Source organism: Podarcis bocagei (assembly GCF_964188305.1).
Source record: "Podarcis bocagei genome assembly, chromosome: 12".
Taxonomy (NCBI): domain Eukaryota; kingdom Metazoa; phylum Chordata; class Lepidosauria; order Squamata; family Lacertidae; genus Podarcis; species Podarcis bocagei.
The window spans coordinates 34675233-34696629 of record NC_138137.1 but is presented as its reverse complement, the minus strand read 5'-3'; the positions used below and the strand labels follow the sequence as shown (position 1 = coordinate 34696629).

Genomic DNA, 21397 nt, shown 5'->3' with positions numbered 1-21397 from the left:
ATCACCGCTGCAGCAAGTGTGTTTGGATACGCCCAACATCAAAGCAGCAGCATGTTGTGACCATACATATGCTTTCTCTGTAAATCTATATCAGCCCTCAAATCACAGGTGTCTCAAGGCTTCTTTACATGCAAGATTACCGTATTTTTCACCCCATAGGGTGCAGTGGCCTATAGGGCGCACCTAGTTTTTTTGGGGGGGATAAAGAAAAAAATTTATTCCCCCCCCAGGCCCCAGCTTCCCCAGCCCCCAGAACAGGCTGCTCTCCGCAAGCCGTGGGAGGGCTCCTGCGGCTTGCGCAGAGCTACCCGAAGCCCGGGCACGACTGCTCAGCGCGCAGTCCCCTTCATTTTTGGAGGGGAAAAAGTGCGTCCTATAGGGTGAAAAATATGGTATTTCCTTCACACATATCGTTCCCACAAAAGAAATAGCATAAATCCTGCATGTAGATCAGGCATGTCCAAAGTCCGGCCTGGGGGCCACTTGCGGCCCCAGGGCTGGTTTCAAACAGCCCCCCAGGCAATTTTGAAAAAGCAATCTCTTGCGGCCCCCAAGTACCTGCCCACCAAATCCAAATAAGGAGCTACATCCGACTACAAGGCTTCACTAGGGAGGCAGACAAGGTGGATGTGCTACTGATGGTGCTGGGAAGTTGAAAGTACATGCGCTTACTTGCCATTAGAACGTTCGTTTACCAATACTTATATGATTGGTTAGAACGTGCCTTGTAACATAAAAAGTGTTAAACCCAATACAAAACAAAGTGGCACTAATAAAGAAAAGTTCCAGGGTGGCAACAGAAAGCAAACTAAAAATGCTTTTGCAGTTCATCAAAACTATCCAGCAATATCAAGTTATAGGAAAACTGGTGCTATTAACAGTAATCCTTCTAGTTGGTTAATTGGTTTGGCAGCTACAGGAGAGCTATGAGATTCAGGTGAGGGTGGTCAGATGCCTTGTCAATCCCAGCAGGTATATACGAGGACGACCTGGCCCAGGCCTGCGGCCTGCCCTGTCTGTCAAGCCGTGTGTCACAAATAGCTCCCTGAGCGTGTTTATAGTTGCTCTAGTGGATGTGGTTGAGGTCGGCACCACCTCAAGCCACTTGGACTGAGAGTCAACCACTATTAGGAAGCATTGGCCCTGAAAAGGCCCCACGAAATCCACATGCACCCGGGGCCATGGGGACTGTGTGGACTCCCAGGACTGTACTGGTGCCTTGGGTGGATCTGGCCGGGAGACCTGGCAGGGCTCGCAACGTTTTACCCAGCCCTCTATCTCCGCATCTATGCCTGGCCACCACACATAGCTACGGGCCGATGCCTTCATCCGGATGATCCGGGGGGGGGGGGGAAGCTCAACAACTTTGACTGGCCCTCACGCATGCTCACTTCATCAAATCTAGCCCTCTTTGGAAAAAGTTTGGACACCACTGATGTAGATGATCTGAGCTAACACAGATACATAAGGGCCCTCTAGTGGTACAAAACCTGAGAGAGGAGGCTCCAGTTTAAACAATGATAGCAGGAACATTTAGAGCACTGGGGCAAAGACTGAACATTAGTTCTCCATACACATACATACCATTTCTGCTGCTGCTGGAGCCTTTAAGAACTGCACCAGAATATGTGATAAAGTGGGTGAGCATGTGAAAAGTTATGTGCTGCAGGATCTGTTCTGCCCTAGGGAAAATGAAAGCCCCTAGTTTCCACAGTGGGCGAGTATATTTCTGCAGCCACCTCTCTCTCTCTCTCTCTCTCTCCCTCTCTCTTTCTCTCACGCACACACACACACACCCAAAGCAGCAGAAACATCCAGAGTTGGCCCTGCTATTAAGCTGAATGAGGCAGCTGCCTCAGGCAGCAAATGTGGTAAGGTAGGGGATGTGTACAGTTCATGCCACATGACCACCTAAGCTAACCCACTGCCCTCAAGAGCTATGTAAAATGCTGTCCCATTACCAGTTTTGAAGTAAAATTCAACAGCAGGCTTTTCTACATGGACTGTAGAAGGAACTACCATCTTTGCCTCAGGCAGCAAAATGCCTTGGGCTGGTCCTGTGGGGCACAGGGGTAGAAACTGAACATCAGCACACATACACTCTTTCTGTTGGAGTACTTGTGCTAGGGGGCATGAATCATATGCTGTGTGGTTTGCTGGAGCTGTCCCCCTGACACTGGTGCCACCAATACTTGGATGGGCCTGGGATAGGGCAAGGCAACAGCAAGGTTAGTGCCACATTGGGTTCACCAACAGGAGTGTCGCCAGGCAATCTGATGCATTTGCTGGTGCATCCACACAGCCCCAACCTCACCGCCAGCCTGGCTATACACTACCAGACACCCCACTATAACTGCGATAAATCTGGTTGCTATTTCCTATACTTAGCACTCTTATGACTTGGCTGCCAGTAAATATTTATTAATATTCATACCTGACTGCACTTTTCATTTCTGACTGGGGCTTATGCATGGAGAAGGGGATTTGTTTCCACAATACATTGCATTGAGGATAAAATAAAGGAGCTGCAATTGTATATGTGATATTTTATTGTGTAAATCCTTAGCTTCTAGTATCAATCATATCAGCTTTAAATTAAAAAGTTCCAGAGAACTGTTAAACCTGAAAATAAGCTTGCTTTGGAGGGCAAGGTAATCTTTGATCGCTCCACTGTTCCCTCTGACATTCTGCATTTAATTTAGTGCGGATAAATGAAATTTTTGCCGAGCTGCATATTTCAACAGCAGTTTTTACTGAATTTTTAGGGCAAATTATTTTGTGATAAAGTGTTTGCAGGAAGCTACATATCACTGTGAAGGAGATCCCAATATGATCAGGATTTATTATTAAAAGGCCAGTATGAGACCTTTTAAAGATGCTGAAAGGACTGGAGGCAGAATGATGCCCCCCTTGCTTTCAGTTCTCAGTTAAAAGTTTAAGTTTGCCAATGCTGATATAACCCCTCAAAGCATGAGGCCTGGGGCAATGGCACCCATTGCTTTGAGAAATCCATCACTTTTGCTGAATGTATGCTGTTCTGTTCCATTTGGAATGGTTTTGTGTGTTTCGTAATTCTGTAAGCTGCCCTGGAATCTTGTGGTGACGGGTGGGTAAAAAAAAATACTACAAAAAAAATACTTAAATGCAACTGAAATTTATTAAATAGAAGTCTGACAGATTATAGTGAGCAAGAATAGTGATGAATGATATACTCTAAGACAAATGCCAACAAGATTCTCTATGAAAGCAAATTACATATTTTCAAGTTCGTTTTCAAGATCAGGAGCGTCAATGAGTCAGAAGAGGAGGGAATAGACAGCCTTCTTTAAATCTTCATTTGGTCTATATTGCTGGATATCTGCAAAACCATCTTGCAGAGACAATGCAGAAGTCAGAAAAACTCACGGTCTGTGCAAAAGGCATGCTGCCTAATCTCGAGATACCAGATGTGCTTTCAATTCATCAAAACCATGGCAAATTGACTCTCTGACAAAACAACAAGTGCAGATGTGTTCTTAATCGCCCAAGACTGGCTTGTCTTCAATCATCCAGCATGGATTCTGCATGGATTCCACACTAACTTTATCTCTTCAGCAAAGACAGCAGCAGGGCATTTTTCATAGGTTCAGTGTGTGTAGCTTGGGATTTGTTTATGTTCCAGTTCCTTTGATCTTCCAGCTGCTCCCTGTTCCTTTACTGAATCTCCACAAATTTTCTTTACATACCTGTTTTCACTGTGGAGACTTACTGGCATGAGAAATTTCTCTGCGTGGATCTCTCTCACAGAACACATTGAGCCTGTACGTTGGAACAAACAACATCAATCAGCTGTGTGGTCCAAGTTTTAACAATTTTCTTTCCCTGTTGTGTATTTCCTTTTACAAAATAAGTTAATTTTACAGTTATTGCTGTTTTTAAATAATAATAATAATAATAATAATAATAATAATAATAATAATAATAATAATTTATTTGTATCCCGCCCTCCCCGGCTGAGGCCAGGCTCAGAGCAGCCAACATCATAAAAACAACACAATATGCATAAAAACAGACATCAATTAACTAAAATACATCTTAAAATTAATTCAGACAAGTTAAAATCTGGGCAGATGGCAATTATCAGGTTGGAAATGAGAGTGGTTAATACTTGCCAGGACCAACTGTTTCCGCTGATCATACAAGGACCTGTGAGCGTGTTGGGAGCCTCCTTCTGGCTTGTTTTATACAAAGGAAAGTAAGTCAAACTGCAATCTGCCCAAAGGCCTGGTGGAACAGCTCTGTCTTACAGGCCCTGAGGAAAGATGTCAAATCCCGCAGGGCCCTGGTCTCTTGTGGGAGAGCGTTCCACCAGGCTGGGGCCATGGCCGAAAAGGCCCTGGCTCTAGTCGAGGCCAATCTAATTTCCCTGGGGCCCCAAAAATAACAGCACTGACAAAGGACACGTTGGGGACTAGCAAGATGTTGACAAGGGTGCACTGGGGGGAAGGGGACTGAAGTCTGACTCAGGAGAGGGGATAAGTGGTTTGTGGGGACCTGTACCAGCCAGGAGGCAAGAATCAGAGGTATGGGAAGCTTCAGACCTGGTGGAAGAGGCACACCAGGCAAATGAAGGGCCGAGTGCTTCCTCACCCTCTCCTGAACCACTATCTTCCAGAACCAGGAGGGAATTGAACAGGGTGGAGCAGAGGCAGTTTCCACAAGGGCATTGTCTCAGGCTGAGTGCATGCAGGCCCTTGGGGGAAGATACATAAACTGGTGGAGGGGAAGTGGTCGCCTGTTGCTGCAACTGCCCCATAACTGAATACCTGGGAATACCTGCCTAGATGCTACACAGGTGTGTGTAAGTATTCAGAGCTGTAGAAGTGGCTGTAAATAAATATAGCTATAGCTATGGCAATTCCAGCCGGTGGCAGATGTCCTTGTCTCATGACTCTTCCAAGTGGGTTTTTTAAAAAAATATTATTTTTAAGGAACATATGGTGCACACCACAAAATAAATGTGTGGGTTTTTTTTTTCCCTAGGGGGAGGTGAAAGCCTCCAGTGGTTTGATTATTACAAAGACTACCAAAAAATAAGTTTTACCTTTGTTAGAGGGGGGCAACCCTGTGCAAACCTTTGTTAGGCTCGAAGCTGTGTTTTGTGTTGTCTCCTTCCATCACCTCAGAAACAAACATGAATAATTAGCATACTTAAAAGAGAGACCATATGCCCAGGATTCCTGCTCTTGGTTTTCAGTTTCATAGCTCCAGCTCTTAACGTTGTTCAGTCCTCTGAGGCACTAGCAATTGGATATAATCCCCTTCTGTGTGTTCCTTGTTGCCGCCAATATCTCCGCTCCCTATAGAACCTTCACAGTTCATTTCCTTCTGGCAAAAGCGGTTCACATTTATTGCTTCTGTAGCTCTGTAGTCCTTATTTAGGAACAGAGAAAAATAAGAAACTGCCAGTCCTGGGAACATCTGCATGTAAAGCAGATGCCCTACCAATGAACTATGGTCTTTCCTCAAAATTACAGGAAGCCTTAAATAAAAGACTTATGTGCCGCTTTTGAGAATAAACTCTTTCAAAATGGCATGCCATAAAACACTTAAACACAGCTGTTTGTACTTCCCTGTTTAGTGTGCCCTTGGTGGCACACTCAGATTTGCCTGACGTTTGAAATGGTCCCAGAGCAGAAGTCTAAGAGCTGTAATAAAGTAGTATTAGTCTAGAACTATCCAATGCCTACAATAGCCCTGTGGTTACACGTCCATGCAGAGGGCAGGAAAAGTGGGCAGTCATGTGCTCCCTAACAACTCGACATGAAAGGTCGTGATGACCTAGGAGTAAGCCCTACTGAACACTTGCTCACTTCTGAATTAAGAATGAATAGATTTGTGCTGGGTTCAGCTGTAACACAAAACCATTTGTTTAGCTAACCACACTTTGTTTTAATGTCTGACCCGCCCCTGAGCCAGCAGAGAAATTGTGGTTTGATGGGAACGAAATAGGAACAGAAACCACAGCTTGAAGCTGTTTTACATAACACTGTACCAAATGAGGTTTGCCATTTTGTCTCAACTCACAGGCCACTGACAATCCAGATAGGTCCTTTGTACCATAGAGATGGGATTCAACTTACGAAGCAAAGCGCTGGCCAGATAGAAAACAAAGATATACGACTCCAAACCATAGTTTTCCTGTTGTACGTCTGTAACTTATATTAGTACAGTGGTACCTCGGGTTACATATGCTTCAGGTTACAGACTCCGCTAGCCCAGAAATATTACCTCGGGTTAAGAACTTTGCTTGAGGATGAGAACAGAAATCGTGCAGCAGCGGCGCAGCGGCAGCAGGAGGCCCCATTAGCTAAAGAGGTGCTTCAGGTTAAGAACAGTTTCAGCTTAAGAACAGACCTCCAAAACGAATTAAGTTCTTAACCCGAGGTACCACTGTCAGGGAACTGGAGTCAGAGAAGGAGGAGGGAATGGGAACTTACCGGGAGAAGGTCCCTTTAATAAGCAGCTGTTCGTCTTCGGACGAGAGAGAAGACAAAGGGGGGTCAGAGGGAAGTGAATCTGAGAGAGAGGAGGTACTTCCTGGGCCAAGCACCTCTCATCAGAGAGGAAGAAGGGGGATTGGGCTTAGACGTTGGCTATGCTGGCCCAAAGGTGGAAGGAAGCCAGTCGGGACAACTGACCGACCATGATGAAGTCACATTTTTGAACTGCTTGTACATAGCTTCAGAGGCAATAAATCTTGTAAATATGGCTGGATTCCCGGACTCTTATCTTCGCTAAGCACTCTCAACTCCCTGCCTGACAACCACTGTACAAACCATGGGTTTAGGGTACAGCTCAACCCATCCAAGGAACTTTCTACACATAAATTGTCTTCTAAGAAACTGAAATACAAGTTGTTGTCTTAAAAAAAAAAAGCATTGTGAATACATAAATGTATTTAAAATACCAATACACATTGCTTTGCAGTTCCTATAATTATCACACAACAATCACTAAGTCAACATTTGCGTCACTCAAGAATTTGACTCGCCATCTCCTTTGAAGTCCTCTAAATGTAGAATCCATGTTTTACAGATTAAGTTTTTTTTAAAAAAAAAAACTTCACATGACAAATTTCTCATAAGCAAGCAACTCCCCTGCAGAGAAAGAAAACTATGTACATTTTTTTCTAAGGAAAAAACAGTATGAGGACCTCTCTAAGGATTCCAGGGGAGAAGAGTGTCTAAGATTAGCTCACTATGATTTGTCTGATGCATCCTGTTTCAAACAAACTTCTGTTTCTTCAAGGATACAATATGAGTTCTAATCACCCACAGGAATATAATTGCTTAGAATTTATAGTCAAAAGGGTTGTTTAAAAAAAGCTTAATAGATTATTTTTTACCACTAAAGGCCAACACATATTATTCCTGACTGTTTTTGCAGCATGGTGCATACTTCATACATACCAGTAATTAGTAGCAGTAAATTGTAGGGTGAATTATTCCCCAAAGACTTCCATCCTTTCATCTTGTGGATGTTTTAACCACAAGAGAACTTGCCCTTTCTAGCTGTCAATTAGTCATATATATTTTTTCCACTTGATAGCTATTGCCACCATATATCATCTTCATTTTAACATCCATAGTAACTGTGAAAAGAAGTTCTGGGTTCAACTGATAAAATTCTTCATGGAAATTTCAGTTAATGGGTGGGCTGAATATAAAGTTGTTGTTTTTTAAATTATTTAATTAAATCATGCTCCTCCCTTATAAATTACTTTCCCCCCAAAGACTCTTTTTATCGTCCCATTGATTTATTATTTTAATTCACTCTAAATACCAAAAAGAAAATACCGGTAGCTGCTATTCTGCCTACCATGTTTCAGTTTCATTTTTGTTCCGTATAAAAATTTACAGTTCCTTAAGTGGCCATCAAAGGCAAGGGGGGTGTGGGGTGGAATTACATAGAAAAGCAACATTCATTTTAAGTTTAACCTGAGCCAAGAAATACATAGGCAACTTAATACAATGCTCCTTTTAAAAGAGCAGGAAAGAAGCACAATAAATAGTAAAACATACATTCAGCAAAATCAAGTAATAGTGCTTCATTGCTACTGCATCATTTCAGTTATGTTAGAAGGCTCCATGTTTAAATAAATCAATGTAGAAATGTAGCATATCAGGGAGCATATGTAAAGATATTCCTAGATTTGAAGCGCATCCATTCACCAGATCCTATTAAAACCAACACTTTTGAAAATTTAGAATAGCCACAAATAGTTATTAATTCAAAAAAAGTACTGCAAGGCTAAATTATTTTTAACCTCAATACCATTTATTTATTTCTTCCGTTTTGCTTTGTTTCTTTGGTCACATAAGGCAATTAAAAAAATATTTATTATGTACATTGTACAGGCAGCAACCATTTTGCACCTGGGTGCAATTTCTGGCCCTTACCAGGGTTGGTGGAGCATGCATAAGAAGTCCATTTGCCTCCATTAACCCCCCATGCCCCCATTTGCCCTCTTCTGGGTCCCAAAAGACCCATGCATTGGTGGTCGCACATCAATTAGAGCCGTGCAAAATTGTTGCTGCCTGTAACTTTTCCAGTTTTGCTTCAAATCGTTGTTTACTTAACGCAAGAATTCCAATCCCATGGATTTGAAAGTTATAGCCTAGCTTTCCCAGCTCATCAATACGGTTACTTATAGTTTTGATGCTTTTGTCCAGAACTAGAGGACTTTTCAGTATTAGATTAATGTTAATATTTGCCTGCAAGAGGCAATCTATTTTATCATTCAGGTTCTGTGGAGAAAGGTATAGAATGCGAAGGTGCTTAAGGACAAACATATCTGCCTCTAGTTCAGTGCACCCATGAGACAACAGCTTCTCTTTCACGTTTGCAAGTGTCTTTTTTAGGTATTCATTAGAGAGATCCAGAACATCACCTCCTTGCCCATGCAACAGCGTTAGAAATTCCTTATTGCTCAGACTTAAAGATGACTGCAGAAACTGAACGTTTGCTTTCACTTGCTTGCTGCTCCGTAAGAGGATAAAGACATTTTTAGAAATTATCTGTTTTACAAAGTCATCTGGCTTTTCTCCACCTAGATCTAAATAGATGTCATTCAAGAGGCTTATCATTTGTTTATTGAGCTCTATACTGTTAGAAAACACCCTTGGAACTCTGGTCAGCATGTTGCCAAGATCCTTAGAAGTCAGCCCAATAGAACAAAATAAGGTAATGTTCTTCTGCATGTTTTCATTATTCCCAGAACGGAAAAAGGATTCAGGGGAACGTTTCAGGATTGTTACAATTTCCATGTCGGTCATCAAAATGCTTCGCCAAATTTCCCAGCGTTCTTTCAGAGACTGGTGTGAGCGAGTGATGGCACGTGGATAACGTGAGATTATACTGGCAATGGCTTCTCTGTTAGCCCCTTTTCCTTGCAGAAAAATCTTCAGGCCATCTTCATTGGTGATCTGCCTCTTGAGAACACCAGGCTGTCGTTTTCTTACCATTTTGACATCCACGCCCATACCAGCCAGATTTTTCACTAAAATGTTGTTCTCCTTGTCCAATTCATCACTGGAGCTATCAATCTTAAGGCAAAGAAACCTAGCGGAATCCCCTCTGAATATAATGTCTGTAGACAACTTGATAAGCCAAGGTAAATTCATGTTGAAAAGCAGTTTATTTTTCATGTTCACCAGCCCTCTCATTGCGATGCTAACCAGGCACTGCAAATCTCTGAATAAAATTGTACTTCCAGTCAGTTCAGGATCTTTAAATAAGAGACAAGGAGAGAGAATTATAATAAACTGTAAGGAAGCATTCATGAACAACCTGTTCATAACTTAATTTGTTTAACACATTTTAAAAGGATTCAGATTCATTGTAAGAATGAATTAAATATTAGCAATCCCATTCTAGATGGCTTATTATTTTTTTGTGTGGAGTGCCTATTGTATGGGTTAGAAATGTCTGAGAACACTCCTTGGTGGAATGAAGGAGTACCAGAGAGGGGCACATGAAATTCACCCATCAATTTGCATTTCTTAGTACAGAAAGTATTGATCTGATGTATAGCGATCTCTCCTATTCTGATTAATTCAAGAGGGTTCTAGAAGGCTTTCTTTCTATGTGAAAGAAAGAGGTAGGTTTTTGTTTGGGTTATATTCCTTCTGGGAAGCTGAGTACAGCTGGTTTAAACTGGTTGTTATATTTCTGTCAAGGTTGTGCTGACTATAATAGTAAGACCAGGAGGAGCCTGGGTCACACTTACATTCTCTTTCTGTCCCTTTGTTCTGGTGTTCTGTATGCTATAGAATTAAGGCTTAGTCTTATAAGCTTGTAAGTTTTATTGTAAGTGCTACAACTGGAATCTTTTTATGGACTGTGCCAATCCTGAATATATTGGGTTTGTGACCATTATGCTCATTTGCCTTCAGTAGCAGGTAAAGCTCAAGTACAATTGCCTGTGGTCTATTTTTTGGAATCTCTGCTACATGTTTAACTTTTTCCCTCCCCAGTGGAAGAAGCTGGGCGACACCTTGGGTGAGTCATAGGTGAGAGATAGCAACCTGGGCGAGAGCCAGATTGCTATCTAGGAGAGTACATCTGTGGCTAGATGGATGCTACATGGTTCTGTCAGTGTCTCCTGGTATTTTTGCAGTACATTTTAGTAGAGTGGATAAAGTTTTAGCGGTTTGATGACGGAGAGGGAAAAACTGTAAAGAATGGGTGGGTGGTGCATGTATACATACGTATTGGTGGATGAGTTGAGGGTGTGGGAATTAGAAAGGGATGAGTACTGGGTGCTGTATGATTTGTGTTTACATAGTTTGAGTGATTTGGGTAGGGAAATTAGTTGGGAGTAGGCACAGGATATAGCTGGGTGTGAAGAATATGTGAATGCTTAATATTGTGAGTGAGGATGCGCCTTAGCAAGAGGCTGAGGGAAGACGGAAGGGATGGTATGCCTATCAAGGTAGTTATGAGGAAGAAGGTATGGATGGAATTGGGTGAGGTCCAGATGGCTGCAGACTGTGCCCCTTTCCAACCTTCCATCCACCTTAAGGCAACTTAGTGGCCCGGCTACTGAGTAAGTTAAGAAGTTTTCAAACTGTGCTACTCTGTTTTTGCTTTTGAAGGACTTTCTTGTTTCATCCAGTGTTGTAACTTTATCAGTTTCATTGTTTGTTTAATTGTGTGCATATATATTTTATCCTGTAAACCGCTTAGAGGCTGTTCTCATATTAAGCGTTATATAAATATATGAAATATCAACAACTTCAGAATGATTATACCTGTCTTGGTGATAAATACTAGCCACACAATTATTATTTTTTACTAGCCTTCTAGTATTTGAGCAAAGGTAGTGGAGGTTTATTTAAAAAATAAATATAGTGAAATAAACAGTAAATTACATTCAGAGAATTACAAACAGAGAATTACATTCTCAATGCAGAGGAACCAGACTAAGGGCACAGTCCTAACTCCATTACTAATGGGAATTCTTAGTAAAATGGTTCAGATTTAAGTGTATATAAAATTGCAGCCATAAAGTAATACAGTGGAACCTTGGTTCTCGAACTTAATCCACTCTGGGAAGAAGAAGAAGAGTTTGGACTTGATATCCCGCCTTTCACTACCCTTTAAGGAGTCTCAAAGCGGCTAACAATCTCCTTTTCCCTTCCTCCCCCACAACAAACACTCTGTGAGGTGAGTGGGGCTGAGAGACTTCAGAGAAGTGTGACTAGCCCAAGGTCACCCAGCAGCTGCATGTGGAGGAGCGGGGAAACAAACCCGGTTCACCAGATTACGAGTCCACTGCTCTTAACCACTACACCACACTGGGAGTCTGTTCGACTCCTGGTGCAGCTTCCGATTGGCTGCAGGAGTTTCCTGCACTCAAGCAGAAGCCGTGTTGGACATTCGGCTTCCGAAAAACGTTCAAAAATCGGAACACTTACTTCCAGGTTTTCAGTGTTCGGGAGCCAAAACGTACAAGTACCAAGGCATTCGAGAACCAAGGTACGAATGTATACAATATTAGTCGTGTTAAGAGTAAACCCACTGAAAACAATGGACATAAGTAACAAAGGGTCTATGGTGCACTCACACTAATGAGATACTTTTAATGAGAAGCAGAGACGACAAGCAGTTTCCTCTCTCTTTTGCACCCTCCCAAAATGTTCTGCTGTAGTTCACTGCAGATGCACAATTCACACCAGCAAAGAGGAGTCACAGAATTATACATGAGTACATACCCCCACATTTGGATGCTGGGAAAGACTCTAGCCAACCAACCGTGCGGTGTCCTGACTGCTTGTCCCAATTGCATAGCACTCTCTGTTCATAATCAGGAGCTCACGTTGGGCTTCACTTTCACACAATACATGTGTGGCGTTTGCCTGTTCTTTTGGAAATGTCTGTACAGGGGGAGAGAAAGGGTTAATAGGTAGACCAATAGAAAAGCCAGAGGTTTTAGTCAGTTGGGAAAGCAGTTGGAAGACAGATGGAAATAGAGAGCGTTAGTGCAGTTGGTTCTTGTGAGGGGAGGTAGAGGAGACAGGATAAAATAAGACTAAGAGGGTAAAGGGTAACAGCATTTTGAATGCATTTAAAGTTTATTTGTGTTTGCAATAAACTACAATCTTCGATGTTAACTTGAGAACCCAACTGAGACTAAGTGATTTACCGGAGAGAACCTGGCTGTTGGCAGCGGATTAGTGGTGTATGGGTCAAAAGTCCGTGAAACAACTGGGGGCTCCGTACGAACGCCACAACATGCTTGCTGGAAGGAGGGTAAAATAAATGATGTTGTAGGTGAGATTAAATGCATAGCCTTGATCCTCACTCAATAATATTAATTCTGTGGTGGTCATATCAGTAGACTGGTTTTTATAAAGTGTTATGCATTAAACTGAGTGGCTACCAGAAAGGAATGTTTTGTTGTGTTCTAAACTGTTGGCTTTGCATGCTTTTATATTATGATATCACAATATAAATGCACTAGGTTACCAGTTATCAATAAGTTTAATTAATACTACTACTAATTGACACTTTAAGTGCAAGACAAACAATATTCAGATACATTAAAATAAATTCCTTAAATTGGAGCTTAGTGGTAGAGCACATGCTTTGGCACAAAAGGTCATGACTCCCTGCATGTGGAAACAGGGCTGCAAAAGATTGGCTGTGACTCTGGAGATGCTCTAGTGAATAATGTACAGTGGTACCCCGCAAGACGAATGCCTCGCAAGACGGAAAACCCGCAAGACGAAAGGGTTTTCTGTTTTGGAGGCGCTTCGCAAGACGAATTTCCCTATGGGCTTGCTTCGCAAGACGAAAGCCCATAGGGAAATCTCCGGGGACCTGTTTTAAATTGCTGGCGGTCGGGAGCAAAGACTTTCGCCCACAGCCGGCCTTCAGAAGAGGTTCCCCCCCCCCTGCCTTCCTGGGACAGCGGAGACTTCTCCGCTGCCCCGGGCGATCTTAAAATGCTGGCGGGCGGGAGCGAAGCGTTCGCTGCCGACCCCCAGCATTTTAAAATCTCCCCGGGACAGCAGAGAAGGGGCAATTTTAAAATGCTGGTGGGCGGGAGCGAAGCCTCCGCTGTCCCGGGGAGATTTTAAAATGCTGGGGGTCGGCAGCGAACGCTTCGCTCCCGCCCGCCAGCATTTTAAGATCGCCCGGGACAGCGGAGGCTTCGCTCCCGCCCACCAGCATTTTAAAATTGCCCCGGGACAGCAGGGGCTTTTAAATGCTGGCGGTCGGCAGCAAAGCCCTCCTGTCCCCGGAGCTTGCGGGGCGGGAGGTGGGAAGGGCTTTTCTTCCCACCGCCAGCCTTCAGAAGGCTGGCAGTGGGAAGAAAAGCCCTTGTTCCCCCCCCCCCCAGCCTTCAGAAGAGGTCGGGGGACAGACTGTCCCCGGACCTGGTCTGAAGGCGGTTTCCCTAGGAAGGCATTAATTGATTTTCAATGCATTCCTATGGGAAACCGTGCTTCGCAAGACGAAAAACTCGCAAGAAGAAAAAACTTGCGGAACGAATTAATTTCGTCTTGCGAGGCACCACTGTACTGAGCTAAATGACCAATGGTCTGACTCTGTATGACAGCTATGTTCCTAAACCGCTTCCCCTGACGAAAGGCATCATTCCCAAACACTGGATCTTCACCTCATTTACAGCCAGGTTCTGTACATGAGCGTGGCCGGGGATGGGGGGTGAGGGACAGGGGAGGCAGCCCCCTAAATCAAGTAAATAAATAAAAACATTTAACTGACCAATTCCATCGCAGTTAACTCAGTTTCTCCCCACCCCAGCATAATACCTGCTCTCCCCTACAATAAATCCTGGCTACGCCCATGGATCTGTATACGTTAACTCAAAAATAAAACCCAGCTTTATTCAGTTACAATTTATAGTACAAAGAGGCAACAGCAAATTTGGGGGCGCGGGGGTGAAGCCGCGGGCGTGCATAGACATCTTCCCTCCATAAAACAGCTTGCCTCTCACCCCATTGCTGAGACCCTGGGGTGACCTGTAAGAAAGGCATTTTTTCCACATACAAACGGGAAAATGGGTGTTTCACTTCTGAGTAGACATGAATGTGCAGGACCGCGCTGTTGCGGCGAAATCGGTAAAAGGAAAACAAGCCTGAACCCTAGGTTTGCTTAATGAAATATCACCTCCCTCGAAATCAACAGCATTTTAATTCCTAGAGAAGACACGGCACGGATGGGAGTTTTAGTTTCCTTCAAAAATCTAGCATAAAAAACACATTGCCCCTGAAGCGAACCTCCTTTTCTCTTCTTCCCCTCTGCCACCGCCTACCCTATTTACTAGCCTCAGCTTTGCTAGCCTTGAGCCGCTAAAATCCTGATTCCCAAAATTTAATCTTCGCGTTCTATGTCAGAAACTTTTAAAGGCGTTACAAACAACGCACAAGAGTGGGTTGCAGATACTAGCGTGTTGCTCACCGCCGGCATTTGCGCGCTTCCTTCCTTGGGGAGGCGTGGAAAGTTGCAAACGGAAAAAGCAGAAAGCGCCAAAGAGCACGCGCGTGCAGGAGAGGAAAAGCGCGATGGGTGTTTTACTTTTTTAAGTGCTGCCATCTAGCAGAGAGGCCTCGGCCTGCCTTCCTTTTGCCGAAAAAGCGAACTGCCAGGAGATGGCGGTATTAGATCAGATTCACACGTTCTTTGTTTCACGGCGTTCTCACGTTGCCGCAGGAAAAAGTAGTGACAAATTAACGCGTTCCTTTCTAATTTGTCATTAGAATCTGTTGATAATCTCGGCCTTCTGAGGTACTGCTTTGGGGCAAAGGAGCTGCTGCTGCTCTTTTAATTTGTCTGTTGATCGACTGATTAATCTGTTCTATGCAATGGAATGTGTATTGGTCTCCCCAGGCCCACACAGCAGCTTGTTTTAAAATAGGAGATGTTTGGCTATTGCAGAGAAGCTCAGCAGATTATGTATGAATTTGGAGAGGCAGGCATGCTGGCATCACGTAGCCATTACACTGCCTCAATTCAGTGAGTTTTAAAATTCAGCAAGTCAGTCTCATGTGTGTACGTTTCAGCGTTTCCATGCGCTGCTCTGGTTCGCCAGAAGCAGCTTCGTCATGCTGGCCACTTGACCCAGAAGCTGTACGCCGGCTCCCTCGGCCAATAAAGCGAGATGAGCGCCGCAACCCCAGAGTCGTCTGTGACTGGACCTAATGGTCAGGGGTCCCTTTATCTTTATGTTTGGGTTCAGAAGCATCATTATCATTATTATATTTGTACCCTGCCCATCTGACTAGGTTGCCCCAGCCACTCTGGTTGGCTTCCAGCATATACAAAACCATAATAAAACATTAAAAACTTCCCTATACAGGGCTGCCTTTAGATGTATTTATTCTAAAGGTTGTCTAGTTACTCATCTCCTTGACATTTGATAGGAGGGTGTTCTGCAGGGTGGGCACCGCTACTGAGAAGGCCCTCTGTCTGCTTCTCTGTAACTTCACTTCTTGCAGTGAGGGAACCACCAGAAGACTTCTTCAGAATGCCTTTGAATGCCATTTCCTGATGACAACAGCAGGAGAGTGCCTCTGTGCTCATGTCTAGTTTATGGGCTTCCCACTGTGGGAAAATTTGACTGGACAGAACTCAAGTCCAGCACTGTTGTTCTTATGTTCTTTAATTGTCTGCTGTATGTAGAGGAAGTTTTTGTACACAGCAGCATACAGTCAGTTGGGACCTGTAATCTGAAGTGGTTCGGTCACAAGTTTACCACTGCAAGGTCCAAGACTGGAGAATTAAGCAGATAAGGAATAAAACAGATAAGGAAGTTTGGTATTGTCATGACTACCCACCAGATCTTTTCAGAAATTTATGTGGTAAGTTTTGAGCAGGACAGAATATTGTCTGTCCTGCTCAAGCAGTTGGCTCCTTACCTCTCTCGCCCTGACCTAGCCACTGTGATCCACGCGACGGTCACCTCCAGACTGGATTATTGTAACTCGCTGTATGTGGGGCTGCCCTTGAGACTGACCCAGAAACTCCAGCGGGTGCAGAATGCTTGCAGCGAGACTCCTTACGGGGTCTTCGCTGCGAGATCACATTCACCCGGTGCTATACCAGCTGCACTGGCTCCCGCTGGAGTACAGGATCAGGTTTAAGGTGCTGGTTTTAACCTTTAAAGCCCTATATGGCCTAGGATCCTCGTACCTACGGGACCGCCTCTCCTGGTATGTTCCACAGAGAAATTTACGGTCTTCAAATAAAAACATCTTGAAGGTCCCAGGCCACAGAGAGGTTAGGCTGGCCTCAACTAGAGCCAGGGCTTTTTCGGCTGTGGCTCCGATCTGGTGGAACACTCTGTCACAAGAGACTAGGGCCCAGCGGGACTTGACATCTTTCTGCAGGGCCTATAAGACAGAGCTGTTCCACCAGGCCTTTGGCCAGGGCACAGCCTGACTCCCTCCCTCGGCAATCTTCACGGAGCTCTGGCCCAATGGTTGCCAGTGGCTTGATTTGAATTAATTTTATAATGAATGATTTTAGAGTGTTGTTTGTGTTGTACTTTTGTACTGTTTTATTGTTGTTAGCCGCCCTGAGCCCGGCTTCGGCTGGGGAGGGCGGGCTATAAATAAAAATTATTATTATTATTATTATTATTATTATTATTATTATTATTATTATTGAATCCAACAGAGAATGGGGGAAGGATTTGATTAGCAATCAGTCATTCTCGGGAACATTCTTGAAAGGAAGAAGCAGAACCACATCACCTGGCTGTTACCCTGCAGTTACTGCTGTCCATTTGCCAACATGTGATAGTCCACAATATCAAATATAGATAAAAGATCTGATAGGATGAATAGCATACTGTGCTCCATATCAGTTTCTATGCATGGATTATTCATAAGGGTTACAGGCACATATTCACAATAGCATATTCAAATTTGAAGTGATAATTGCACGGGAGGTATCAAATAAACATCCTTAAAATACTACAGCATGTAATGAAGCATTGCTGTCTTGTCAAGACAATCAATAGTGTTTAGGATTTTTATTTGTTTATTTTTTTTCCTGTTGCATGAAGCATTGCTCTTTTGCCACACTCCATATGAGGCTTTAGTTGTTCCTGATTAGCTACAAGAAATACAATCAACAGCAAGATGAGCCAGACTAATATTTGGATTTTAGCCCTTTCCCATACTCACCCATCCCTGAAGCCTCAGCATGGCTAACAACTAGAAGCAGCTAATAATGCAACTGTTAGGATTTTAATCAATAAAAAAGGCAGCACTAAATAACCACAGTCATCCCTAGGCAAATAATTCTTACTCAGACATAAATATCACCTGCTTCTGTTTCCTTCGTAGAAGATATTCAGACTACTTTTTCGGACCTTCGGATAATATTCAAGGATGAGGAGTAAACAGAGGGCAAGATATAGACTTGGGCACTTGGATCCTTAGATTTGTTTTTCTTAGTCATCATTTCCATGCTGCAAGATAAACAGCTTTGAAAGCTGAGGTTTAGCTTCAAAAGGGTCAAAGGGAAAAAGTAAAAAAATGTGACTGAGCTAATGCATAGCCCTTGCATGAGCCTAAGCTTCTCTATTGATCCAGGCCAAAATTCCAAACTACCTGCAAAAACAGAGCCATATATATTACTGAATATCTTATGTTTAATGTTTTGTACATGATTGGAAATATATTAGCTAGGGAAGCAGGGTCAGCTAATTAATTACCAACTGTAGCCTTTCTTCAAGTGTATATCGTCTTTGATATATTACACTTGCAAAATAAATAATTCATCTCACAAACTTTCTCAGTTGTAGGAAGCCTTAATCTTCTTTCCAGTTAAAGTGCTGGTACCAGCTGAACAGCAAAACTACAGCATTATTGAATGTTTAATTAAAAGATAAGGCACAATCAAATATGTCCAAAAAAAGATATGTAGAGCTTACGATCTGTCAAACTATAAGCTGCACAACTCTAGGATCCAGGGCACAAAGGGACTTTTCTTCAGGGGGTATGTATTATTGCAATATTACAAGACACCTATGCTTCATGCTTTATTTATAAGTGATTATCTTGATCTCTTTACAATAGGAGAGTGATGTGATGATATGTTGGTTGCTTAGGAAACAAGACAGCGTGTGAATTGTGCATGAATGTATATAGAAGGCATTATAAACTTGTTTATATGTGGCTCTAAATGGAAATATGAGTGCATGTAGCATACATACTTGTGAGTGTGCATTTATTTGTATGAATTTTTCAGTGAGTTTCTCATTTACTTGTCATCTGATACATATTGCAGCATCTTGTAAATAAAAGGTTCGTTAGAATAATAATAGTTTTGATTTACAGAGCAATATAAAATGTTCATTGACAATCAAATAACCAGAGGACAAGAGCAGTTTCCATTGTATAACATGAGCTGCCTAATATTCAGAGGTGTAATAATGTTTTAAAGGGCCTTCCCCAAACAATTTTTAATCTGAATAGTGCATTCAGAAAGATAGTACTTGGTTTTATCTGTGTATTCTGATTGCACTAACTATTCAAGACTGCAGTCTTGATTATTATTTTTTGTACTTTCTTCTCCATTTTCTACTTTATTTCTTCAAAGCACCCTTTTATGAGATTAAACATGAACAATTCTGTCTTGTTTCATTAAAATCTCAGTCTCCCCTCCTAGGCATTTAGTTCTTGTTCCCAATCTATAAAGTCTTTTTGTTCCTCTTGCAGCAGAATCTGCAATATAATACTCTCGTCAAGCGTAGGAACATAAATAGTGCTGAAGAACAGAACTGAAGGATATATTGGAAACTGAAGGCAACACTGGAAATTTGGTACAAACTAAAGAGTCATATCTAATGACAGCATTGTAGCTGAATGCACCTTCCATGATTTGTATGAACAAAACTGGAATGTATATGCCTTGATCAGTGAAAGACCAGTCCGTGAATGGTTATGAAGGGTGGCCAATACAAAAGAGGAAAGGGCTCCTGTCTCTTTAATAGTTGAGTGGGAGAGGGAATTTCAGCTTGCCATGCCCTGTCCTCTTTTGCATCTAATAATACCCTGTGCTGCACCTTGCGATAGAAGAGGTGCATTGGGCCATATTTTTTTGTTCTTCTAACAGAGAACCTAATACTGCTGTTGCATTTTCAAGATAATCCATACAACTGTGACTAACAGGAAGGTGGTTATTTGTTTGCTTGTTTAATTAGAGCCCCCAAGTCTCTGGATTTTAATCACAAGTCCAGATGAAAGGCTTATAAAAGTTCGTCAAAGGCTGCATGCATTCCGCGGGTTCCGTGTTGCTGAGTCGACACCTGGTATAGCTTAAGGATGAGACTGTCTGTCTGTTTGCTTAAGCAGAATATTTAAGGTCAGTAAGCCAAACACACTCTGTATTTCAGCAGACGCATATGCTCCCCCACCAGAATCTTTTTGCCCTATTAACCCCATTTTGGAGCACAATTCTTCTTCGCCACACATAGTGTATACTACCTAAAGGCATTCCTTGTTGCTCCCATGGCAACAGATAAGACCACAGCATACTGCAATACTCAGATGCAAAGCTATGCTTGGCTCTGTTGCAGGATGAATTACAGAGGATAGTTCAGCAAAACAGGGAAAGAACTCATGTAATAAACTGTGGTGAGCGCATAAGAATAAACTGTTCCCCACCTCACCCCCACAATGTTAATAGCAACACTTTATACTTATTTTAATATATTATCTGACAGCTGGACATTGAAATCACTATGCTATCCTTACAAAGGCAAGGTGAAAAACGCCTACTGCCTTTAATGGAAATAGGAGTAGACCCTGATCAAATAACGCCTGAGGCACAGACACTCTGCAAATATAGGTGTCTCTTTCATTTTCACATTGCTTCAAATATTTTATTCACAGATCTCTTTGCTATTTGTCTTCCTGACAGGCTTTAATCCCATTGATAGGTCACAAGGGTAAAGATGCATATCCTGGAGATAGAAGTCTTGTTTCTTTCTGTCCAGCACACTTAAGGCTGAAGAACCATATTTAAAATATTAGAATTGTAGATACCTGCACATTTTCATTCTTGTGTTGATGAGAAATAATAGACAGAGGTCTATATTTGTCTTTTCCAATTTTTGCCACAATGCGTGTCTTGGGACCATATCAAAAGCTGACGTTAGATCGATAAAAGCAACATATAATTTTTGCTTCAAATTATGGATGTACGTATTTACATAGCAGAAAGTTCAGCACAAAGCGCTGGTCCAATGTGGATTTCCCTCTTTGGAAACCTGCCTGGACTTCAGATATCACCTTATTTGTATCTGCCCATTCTTCTAGTCTCCCAAGAAGGAGCCTGGCATAAAGTTTGGAGGCTAAATCTAACAAACTAATGGGTCTATAATTGGCAGGGTTTTTCTTATTGCCCTTTTTATATATTGGGGCAATTATACTCAACTTCCACCCTTCAGGTATACAACCTGAGCTGTTAATGTATGAAAACAATTTTGCAAATATGGGTGACCAGAAATCAGGTCTTATCTTATAGATCTCCATTGGGATCATGTCTTCTCCTGGAGCTTTATTAGCTAGTTGGCTTGCGATTAGCCTCTTAATCTGATTGGGTGTGACGTCTGGCCATTCTGGCAGTTCTGATAACTGAGTATAGTAAACTTGTGGGGGTAGGTCAGGACAGGGGCCATATATTTCTGTAAAATATGTCACCCAATCCTTTCCTTGGACAGATGCTTCTAACGAGTAGCCCAGCCCATTTGTGCCTTGGGCAACCAGATGCCCAAATTTCCGTGAGTCCTTCTGAAGTTCTGCATCTCCCAATTCTTTCCACTGTTGTTCATAATATATTTGTTTCTTGCTTTTAAGTAATAATTTATAGTTGT

At 42.6% G+C, this 21397-nt stretch overlaps 1 protein-coding gene across 7 annotated transcripts; it reads right to left on the bottom strand.

Annotated features, from left to right (window-relative positions):
• Positions 1–8297: 8297 nt before the first annotated feature.
• MTERF1 (mitochondrial transcription termination factor 1) lies at positions 8298–15360 on the bottom strand. 7 transcript variants are annotated; one of them, XM_081164142.1, is made up of 4 exons: positions 14971–15359; positions 12689–12784; positions 12298–12419; positions 8298–9769 (listed from the first exon to the last, which is right to left on the bottom strand). In XM_081164142.1, exons 3-4 carry the CDS (start codon positions 12329–12331, stop codon positions 8550–8552), a joined length of 1254 nt encoding a protein of 417 aa, XP_081020268.1. In that variant the 5' UTR covers positions 12332–12419; positions 12689–12784; positions 14971–15359; the 3' UTR covers positions 8298–8549. The 7 variants fall into 7 exon arrangements, with proteins under 7 accessions (XP_081020268.1, XP_081020271.1, XP_081020267.1 ...); XM_081164145.1 differs by lacking the exon at positions 14971–15359 and adding an exon at positions 14790–14964 and having other exon boundaries at positions 12258–12419; XM_081164141.1 differs by lacking the exon at positions 14971–15359 and adding an exon at positions 14790–14964.
• Between the last annotated feature and the right edge of the window lie 6037 nt (positions 15361–21397).